This window comes from Symsagittifera roscoffensis, chromosome 1, assembly GCF_963678635.1.
Source record: "Symsagittifera roscoffensis chromosome 1, txSymRosc1.1, whole genome shotgun sequence".
Lineage (NCBI taxonomy): Eukaryota > Metazoa > Xenacoelomorpha > Acoela > Convolutidae > Symsagittifera > Symsagittifera roscoffensis.
The window spans coordinates 79,768,440-79,778,970 of record NC_087062.1 but is presented as its reverse complement, the minus strand read 5'-3'; the positions used below and the strand labels follow the sequence as shown (position 1 = coordinate 79,778,970).

At 37.7% G+C, this 10,531-nt stretch overlaps 1 protein-coding gene across 1 annotated transcript; it reads left to right on the top strand.

The window, feature by feature from the left end:
- Positions 1 to 6,324: 6,324 nt before the first annotated feature.
- Positions 6,325 to 7,816, top strand: LOC134850511 (tektin-1-like). The gene has a single exon (XM_063866600.1). The coding sequence runs from the start codon at positions 6,445 to 6,447 to the stop codon at positions 7,660 to 7,662; it is 1,218 nt and encodes a 405-aa protein (XP_063722670.1). The 5' UTR covers positions 6,325 to 6,444; the 3' UTR covers positions 7,663 to 7,816.
- Positions 7,817 to 10,531: the final 2,715 nt, after the last annotated feature.

Sequence of the window (10,531 nt, the reverse complement as noted above, 5' to 3'; positions counted from 1 at the left end):
GGCTTATTGAATAGTGAATAGCCGCTTGACAAGGGAAGAGTCCAAATTTTATGTTCTTTTGATTGAAACTTTGATCTCCGATTTGTGCATTTAAAATTTAAGAAAATGAAAAAAAAATCAAAACAAATTGGCCAAAAATCCCCCTACTGAAACTTCTGAAGGCCGTAGAACGTTAGGTAAAACGAAATGAGACTACAGAAATTTGCAGGTACGTAGAAGGGCCGGTTTTTTAGCATCAATTTTTTGAAAATCGGTAGACGTTTGTGAGAAAAATTGAAATGTGCAAAAATTTTTTCAAAGCATCGTAAAAATGTTTGCACAAAGAGTGCAACAACTTTCCAAAGCATCGCAAAAAAACGAAACACACGAAATCCCATAAATTTTCATAATACATGTTTTTTTTTCAAACTGGACCTAACACTACCCGGAAAGCAGCAACATATGCCATTAGATTGTTTGGCCTCAAGTAAGCTTGAATATTAATAAATTGAAATAATTGAAATTCAAATAAGCACTTTTATTTGCGACTTAGATTAGAAAAAAGTTCTTTGTAATAAGACACTACGCTGAGCTTCTGTAATAATGGAATTTGGTTTTGAGTATTAAAATTCAGGTACTCTAATGGTTTACCTGGGCACTTGTTTTTCAATTTTTGACAATTTCCATCTGCAGGATGAACATTTAAATTCTATAGTTTTTCAGTTCTATTTTTAAGGCAAGCTTTGAAGCGAAAAAACCTTCGAACTCTTAAACGTTCGGAAAAAACTACATCTATGATAACTGAACTTAACAGCTGAATTAACTCTGTAGCAGATCAAGTTTTTTAGGTGATGAAAACTTGATTAGACCACATGATATGATTTTCATTTTCATAAACTTTTAAGCGCTTTTAAGAGCAAAATACATACAAGTGACTGCTGTTTTTATTTGGCGTTTTATTTGACTTATCAGTGTTTTTAAATTGCATACTAGGAGCCTCCGTTGGAGTGAAAGTGAAAACTCCACAGAAAATCATGACGAATAATTAGGCAAACTTGGCAATTTTTTTCATTAATAAGTTAATGAAAAAAAAACCGCTCATTTTGAGAGCTCAACCTTGGACCACAATATACCCTGTTTAAAGTTTTTCTAAAACGTTTTTTTTTCGATTCAGTTGCTCAAAGTCATCGATATTGCCAACAATTTTGCTGTGATCTTCCGAAGTGGTAACTCTTGCTAATTGCGAGTACAATCATCGCAGACGTAAAAATTGAGTGCACATTAATAGACGGAGCAAAATGAAAGAAACTTTTTCAAACAATTTTTGTATTTATAAAATATATATTAAACTTTTTAAAACTAAAATCCGAAAAAAAACTTGTAACTCATTACCTCTACAAATGGACTTTTAAAAATGGCATTCAAAAATTGGAAAAAAGATGAACCATCAAAAAGTGCCCGTGCTACGAACTAACCCGTCAAAAACAAACAGACCGACAATAGTCCGAAAAAACCGAAAATTTCCACAAAAAAAACATGTCCCAGCCGGATTCGATTCTTAATCATTTGTCGTCTCAAGCAGGTGTGTTACCTCTACGCTAAATGCGCTAGATAGTTGATTGATTTGAACTTATTATTGAGCAAGATGATACATCTGCGAAACTTTCTTAACAATGTTGTTAACGAAATCTTGTTAACAAAGTATAGTACCTGGTTGCAACACCTTTGCTTATCACCAGGCAAAAAAACTATTAAAGCTACGAAACTCACTTATATTTCAAACTATTGCTTGAGTCGGTGCATAAACACTTACTTTATTCTTAGCAAGCTCGTCAAGGGATGATACTTCGAAGTATTTCCAGTTATTTCATAGCGCAGACGGTTGGCAGAAGATTGAAATTTTTTCCAACGAACTGATCAGGCAACTTCAAAATCTTTTAAGCTAGAAGCCCAGCTAAAGCTGGAGGCACCTGTTTGATAAGTTTTGACTTCGTTGTACTGATGCTAACAAAATACGTAATTTCAAAAATTTTACCATTGGGCTTCATCCAAAACCTTAATTGTTGCTATAAAATATGAGTGAAAATTTTGTGATTTCGCAAATTTCCGCGAACTAAATTAATTTTGTACAAAATTTAAGGCGTAAAATTTTACACACGAAGATTTTCCAAAACCTGTTGCCTCGATTAAACCCTTGATATCAGATTGAGTTGTTTTCGAGAAGAGTCAAAAAGTTTCAAAAAACGAACAAGACTTTTCTGAATGCCATAACTTTTTTATTAGAAAACCTGGTCATGAGCGCTGCGCTTACATAGAAGAGCTTCGCTCAACCCTTTATTTTGATTGAACCCAATGATTAAACCCAAGTTCTCAGATTTGGGAGTGTAGTTTCCGACAAAAGTCTTGAAAAAACGGTCAAAAAACCAAAAACTTGAGTGTTCCGAGAGCCATTAAATTTTGTGCGAAAAAACTTGCGCGTAACCACTCATGCAGTGGAGTTTCCCTTAACGCGTCCTTTCAATTGAAATTAAAATCTCAAATTTGGGAGGGTAGTTCATGAGAAATAGTAGAAAAAAAATCGAAACTGTGTCAAAAAATCCCCCGCACACTTTTCCGAACGCTGTAGAAAATAGGTGAAGGTGAAAAGAGACTAAGGAAATATGCAGGCACACAGAATAAAGGGCGGACTTCCCATTATTACCACTTTATGAAAATAGGTTGAGTAGTTTTTGAGGAAAACTAAATTTTTGGAAAAAGTTTTAAAAGTTTCCAAAAAGACTAAAAAACCCGATCCCATACATTTTCATAAAACTGTTTTTATCAAACAGAAGCAGAAGAAATTGAGCTTCAAGACGCATGTTTAAAACATCAGGGGGTCATAATTATCTGGGTATTGTATAGAAAAAAAAAAGGCATAATGAAGATCTTAATTTGTAATATATTCTGCGTTGCATTACGCTGCCCTGCCTAGCCTAACGTTGCTTTCCCTTACTCTGCCCTGCCATGTTTTGCGCTGCGCTGCCCTGCTATGGTCCTTGCACTGTACTGATTTGCTTTTTATTCAGCTGCCTTGCGCTGGCTTACTTTGTGCTGTCCTGCTCAGCTGTCTAGCCTTGCGCTGCCCTACCTTGCCTTGTCGTGTTGCTCGACCTCCGTGCGCTATCCTGTTTGGTTTTGCTTTGCTCTGCCCTGTCATGCTCTTTCCGCTTACCAGCGCTGCCATGCACTGCCCCGCCTTACCTTGCGGTGCCCTGCCTTTTTCTGCGATGCGCAGTTCCGCCTTGTTTCGCGCTGCTCTGCCAAACTCCTTGCCATGCGCTGCCCAACGTGGCCCTGTGCTGCGCTGCCCTGCCTAGGCTTGCGCTGCCTTTCACTTGGCTGCTCTGCTCAACCTGCCCTGCCTTGCTCAACCTGCGCCGCTTTGCCCCTCCTTCCACTGATTTGCTTCACCCTGCCTTTCCCTGTCATGACTTGCAAATTCACTCCACACACTTTTTCAAGGCTGTAGAAAGTGGGGGTAGGGTTTAAAAAAGAGGATAGAGGAGTATGTAAGCACACAGGGGAGTGGCCGGAACTTCCCAGTAGTACCACTCTTTGGAAAATCGGTAGAGTAGTTTTTGAGAAAAACGAAAATTTTCCAAAGCGTCATAAAAAACCCGATCTTATACATTTTCAGAATACCTGTTTTTACAGGAATATGTAATATAACAGTTTGTGTTTATATCCTCAGCATTGGCTGTATTTAAAAGCTGGTTATTGATCAAAATGAACACTTTCAAAATGAACACAACTTTCGCAACAATAATTGCGTCGCAACAATATTTGCGACTTAGATTTGAAAAAAAGTGAGTTCATAATATAACACAAGCTATGCTTGTGTAAATAAAACAAACATTCGGAATGATTCAATGATTATGTTAAACAATCGCAAGCGCAAAAAGTCGCAAGCGCAAAAAGTCGCAAGCGCATATGTTAAAGTCGCAAGCGCAAAAAAAACGTTATCACTGTTCGTTCCTATTCAGATGGCAATAATTTACTTTTCTCAGCCATAAGCCATCATAGAAATTTAACCGATAGCATTGAGTTAAAATATAATTGCGATTCCTTCCTACAGCTGAGCGTCAATTCCGTCAAAGCCATAAGAAACATACCTCAAGCGCTGTCGAAAAATACAAAGGCTCGGTCACAGGCCGAAGGGCCAACAAACAGAAAACAAGATTACCATTCCAACGACGCGAAATTTAATAATGTTACGCAAAATAAAAAAAGATAGTCACGGCTGTAAAGCAATTGTTGCATAATTCTTATGCAATTTACGTATTTCTGATGTAATTTCGGCTTCAAAATATGGCGGTTTGTAGATACGGCGATTTGTTGAACTTCCGCCAACGGCTCGAATACAAGAGAAATCAGACCCAAACCTAGACGAAGCACGTCTAAGCTGGATCAAAACTATCAAGCAGACTGGTTTTGAAGAAATTTTCAGCTTAATCTTATCCGGTCACGCCGCTCATACATTCCAAACAAGTCCGAACATTTCAACAAGTTTTCATTATTTAAACAAAATTGATTGAATTTTCGTACGGCCTACAGATTACTGTTATATAACAGCTTCCTGTTTTATTAACAGAAGGCTGGTTAAATTCACATAAGTATTCGCACAATTTTAGCGCTCTCATACATAGTTACGCACATAAACAGCAAAACGCGACGCAACCCCGCTTAACATAACTAAATCGGACCAAGTTAACACCCCCCCTCCCCCTCCCCGCTCCTCACAGCCGTTTAGAGGGGAGGATGTTAACATAATCCACTAAATCTGTCATTGAAAATAATTTGTCAATTAGTTTGGGATCTCCACCAGTCCCATCCACTTTGATTTTTTCTGAAACTCGAATTACGAAAGTCTATTTTAAGGGACCTTCGATGTTCAAAACTGCAATAAAATGTGTCTGCAAACATCAAAAATCATTGCGAATTCAGAAAAATTGGACTGGAAGAGAGCCGGCTTAGTTCACAAGTCACTAAAAGTTTGAGTTTAAAAGTCAAGTGTGCTCATGTATTCCTTTCCTTCCCCACCACCTGTAATTTTATCAAATAGAATGTATGTTTACTTAGCCCAATTATTTGAAAACATCCGTGCATGTTAAACCCAAACTCAAACACTTGGTCTTCATCTACAACCTAGTAAAATCAGCATTTTACGCACAAAATTTCTTTTGGTTGGTGGCCGCGGTGAACCGGTGAAAGAGCCTTTAAGTCAAGTCAAGTCAAGTCAAGTTTTTTATTACCATTAGGCAGTGCCCCTTGTGGTCATTTCAAATGTTTTTTTTCCTATCTCCGTTCAAATTCGTACATGTCAATTCCAATCGCTTTCCAATGTTTGTCCAGTTTCCACTTGAATTCGTCGATGGTCTTGCTTTGCACTGTTTCCTGTGGCAGATTGTTCCAGTCGAGAGGTGCTCTTATCGTAAAGTTTTTTTTTCGCATTTCTAGATTTGCTTTACGTACTACTACTTTACATGCGTTACCTCTAGAATCCCTCCTTAAGTGTAATTTTACCGCGAAAAAAGTGTTTGTTTTTTTTTGCGGACAAAAGCAGCCTCTATTTTTGACTAGCTCCCTCATTATTCATACCTAACCGCCGGCTAGTAACAAAAAGGGCCATTTTCCCTAATGCCCTCACATCACTTATAGTTATAAGTAATAATTTTGAGCTCGTTTCCAGTCCCCCTTTCAAATTCAATTTTGAAAGCTTATTTAACGTGGTCATAATGCAATGAAATTTGGCGTGGTGAACAAATCGACGACTGTGAACAGATTTGTTCTTCATACTTTACATCGTAACATCACGCATTTAGCCATAAAAACACGTAAAACACACATAAAACTCGGTATTTTAAAAGGGGGGAACTGGAAAAGAGCCTAATTTTGTTTTTGTGTTGTAACGAGCAGTTTTATAAGATTGCTAATCGAGGCCGAATTTGTTGGCCGTGGCCATTTTGCATAGCAATCCGACCTAGGTGAACCTAAATCTTATTTGTAAAAATGCGCAGGTGGGGAAAGAAATAGATACTAAAAAAACTATAGACCCACCAATCATTAATTTGGCGGCGCTAAAACGGGAAAAGTTAAATTTTTCATGATGGATTTTAGAAGATATGTCTAACAGTAATGTATTGATTTTTGAAAAGTTTGAGACAATTAAAAATAGCACTGATTTGAACAGGTGTTTGTTCTGGCATTCATAAACGAGCGAATCAATGCCGGTACAATGTTCTTCTCAATTTTATTGCTTTTTTATCGTCAAAAATATGGCACGTGCTTCTATGCGAATAAAAATATACTTAAAAGGTTGTCATATACAATAACAGGCATAATCTTTCAAATATAATCAAAATCAGCACGCGCTGTATGTTATTGTTTTTAAAATAAAACCGCGACTGTGGTACAAACACGAACAAAATGGCCAAACTTGTAGCTCCGCCGCCGAGATTTACAACCGAAGAATGGACCCTGTCGAACAACACGAACTACTCGACAGCCGAACAGAACCGAAAAATCGCCGAGCACATCCGAGCCGAAGCGGATCGACTCGTGAGCGAAACAGCCGAGACCACAGAGAAGACCCAACAGGAGACGACTAAGCGAATTGACCAGCGACTCACGGACATCTCTCACTGGACCGGGCAAGTGGATAAGATTAAAACAGACACTCTCAAAGAGATCGAGAACCTTCTGGACTACAAAAGAAGAATTGAAAACTCCCTCGCCGGGTATCTAGACCGAAACAGGGCACTTACCCGAAAGTGTCTGCAGCTCAGAGAGAACCGAAAGGATATCGACTTGGTGCATGATGAAGCACAGAAGGAGCTAGTGAAGGAGCTGGAGATGATCCAGGGTATCGAAGGACTGCTGCAGAGAACCCTGGAACAGGTTGAGGAGCAGATCCGAGTTTGTCGATCAGCCGATTACTACCTGGATAAAGAGTTGAATGACAAATTTTCTGCCTTTAATATCGACACAAAGTGTCACGGCTTGTCGAACAAGGACGCGGGAGGAGCTGCACATCGGTATCTAGGATCCGACAAGATCACCCCGAACTCAGTTACACCTGAAGACTGGGAACGGTTCTCGCACGACAACATCCAAAAAGCCGACAGAAACAAGAACGCATCACTCAATCTTAGATCAGTCGTGGATAGCGTATTGGAGCAGACTCGCGAAGACCTGATCAAGCAATGCGCTGCTGTGGACGCAGCGTTCCGAAGGCGCATTCAGGAAACAGAACGTGCCTTGCAGAAAGATATCGACCATCACGAGAAAGTTGTCGTCGAAATTTCTGAAGTCGAGAAGACTATTGAGATGCTGATTGGCGCTATTGCCGAGAAGCAACCTCCGTTAATGGTTGCAGAGACACGACTGAACGAGCGAACTGAGCGACCAAACATCGAGTTGTGCCGAGACGCGCCGCAGTACCGACTGATTGGAGAAGTGGCGCAGATCAACGAGAGCATTCGAAGGTTGCAGGTGCAACTAGCTGAGGCACGCGAACAGTTGAAACAGCTGATTAGAAACCAACTGCAGCTAGAAGAAGATATTGACATCAAGAAACACACTCTGCAAATCGACCGGGAACTTTGCGTGGCGGAGCGAAAGAAAATGGAACACCCAATTTTCTAAAATTACAACATGGATGTTATACTAAAAAATTGCGAAGGAGGTTTACCGTTAACATTCTGGAGTCAGCTTGAAGAAAAAGAAAAATTGAAAATTATTGCTAGCATGTATTTACAAAGGAGTTTTTAATTGAATTTCCGGCAACTTTTTTAATCTATCTATTCTCAATTTGATTTGTGTGCTGTTTTGTTGATAGTTATTTGCCCTTTCCCCACCATTTGAGGTTGAAAAAATAAATGACAGCATTTCTGTGTAAAACAAATGACGGTAAAAAAAACTGGGACATTTCATATTTTTCAAAATCTGACTCTTGGATAATATTTTTCAAGTATTTCAAAAGTATACAAGACGTTTGACTTTGTTGAACTGATGCGGGACGAAATTTCGGGATTAGCCGCTTCTGCAAGAAAAAACTCGCGAAACCACTTCTTTCGATTTGATAGGGTATTTTTTAAGAAAAACCGAAAAGCTTCCGAAAAACGGTCAAAGTTCGAAAACTTGACTTTCCGAAATCGGTTACTTTTTTCTACTAAAAGCAGGTCGTGGCCGGCAAATTAGAGAAAATTCACAATTAACATGAGAATCGACGCGGTAATTTTCGAGTAGTCAAAAAACTTCCAAAAAACGGTCAAAGCTGCAAAACTGTCACTTTGTTGAAGGCCGTAACTTTTTTCTAAAAATACTGGGCGTACCAATACATAAAGTTAAGCTTCCAACAAACTGTTGTGTCGATTAAACATATGATATCAGATTTGCCAGGATAGTTATCGAGAAAATTCCAGAAAACGGTCAACAAAAAAGAATGTTGACATTTCCGAGAATCATAGCTTTTGGTTGAAAAATTTTTGAGGTAGCCGCTTATGCAGAAGAAATTCACCCAATTTGCAATTTCTAACGAGGTTTCTAACGCAGGTTTGGAAGAATAGTTCAAGAAAAACGGTTAAAAAAAATCAAAATTTTCCGAGTGCCATAATTGTTTGTGCCAACCAAATTTGGGCGTAGCCGTGTATGCAAAGGAGCTTCGCAAAACCCGTTCTTTAGATTGAATATAAAATCTCAATTATGGAAGGGTATTTTTTGCTGAAATTCATAAAATTCAGGGAAAAAACGCTCAAAAAATTAAAGAAATGACTTTTCCGAGGACGATAACATTTTGTGACTCTTCCACTGTTTCTCCTGCTCATCAACCATAAATTTTGACGATGTAAAAGCTTGGATCACACGTTATCTTATCTTTGACACATACTGATCAGCTAATTTCAAACGCGCTCATCAGAGTACGGTCAAAAAGTAGACAGTAATAAAGTAGACAAAGTCGTGAGCCAATATCGCGAAAAGAAAATATTTATATAAAATTTTTTCAGTTTATTACCATTGTTCTTCTAGCACCATAAAATTAATTTTTTAACCAGTACGATTTCCTATTGTGAGTTGAGCTATTAATAGCTGGAGCTATATTTGACAAGAGCCAAAATTTTTGATTCTCGTATTAATAAAAAAAATCGTGAACACAATTAAATCACTTTTTCAATAAGTTAAATAATTGAAAAGAAAAAACGAAATTGAAAAAATAATCTACCTGAAATTGATTGATAAAAACATATCGGCTCCCAGGTATCTTGCCACAGGTTGCATGTCTTTAAGTTAAAGAGAAAAAAAAACATGGTGATGGATACTCCGGTTGTTTTTTTTTGCATTTGCATAGTTCCGACCATTGCAAAGAGGGAGGAACTTTGTATTCGAGTGTGGTTTTTTTTTCCTTATTTTCCAAGCAAAATCAGATCAAACAAATAGCCATTGGAATGGGCCGCGAGACATATATCAACTTAAAGCCCTTTCAGTCGTGAATCCCACAAAATTAAATTTTCAAAAAGTTGTCCCAGTGTCGAGAAAAACGTCTTAAAAACTTGATTTTACTTAAATTAAAACTAGTTTTGAAAGTTTCATTAGCGCTCCTTTGGCAAAAAAAAGTAGTCTTATAAAAATTTATATTTGTTTTAATTTTAAATTTTTTTCTGCTTGTCAATCATTTTTGAAGACAAATGTTGTCAATTTTGTCTATCTCACTAACTTTCTCCGCGTTTCTATAGTTCTCTTATCACACCACACAACAACGATACCAATTTAAAAAATAGTTTTATAGTTTTTTATGATTGTGGTCAGAACATTCTAAGCGACATGCCCAGCAACCGGCTATCCTTGTTCTAAATTGGTATTGTTTTCTTAAATTATCTGTTTTTTGTACGTTCAATCAGTAGTAAGACAACGTTGGGGGCTATTATCAAGACAAAAGGACCGAAAGTGCAAATTTTTGAATACTGATTTCTGATTGGCTGACAAAAATTGCGGGCATTTGGTCCTTCTGGCATAAGAGATTACCCATGAGATATCATTTTGGAGTACCTATGAGATTTCATTATTCTTAGTTGGGGAAAAAGAAATGTCTACTACTCGGACTTTATGTCATTTATTTAAAATGTCCCACCACTGAACTTTTGAGGATGCGTATCCGCTTAGCCGCATTTAGTTGCCGAAAAAAAATCAAGTATCTCTATTTAGTGTCTAAAGAGACAAAATCATTTAATGTACCAAACAAACGTAGTTTCCTTTCCAAAGAGTACGCTTACAATAAATCCAAGAATACAATAAATCCAAGGTTAATAAACTTTAAGTCATTTTCATCGGATAATAAATTTTGACATACAGGCGAAGCTGTGCTTCGCAAACACCAGCGAGAACACGACAAAAAGCAGGTCTATAATAAAAGAACAGTTTTAATTAACACTTTAATTTGCGAAACAGATTAGAAAAAGAAGGTTCGTACTAATAGACTAATGCTCGCAAGCTCGTTAGCGATAATGAAAAATACTGA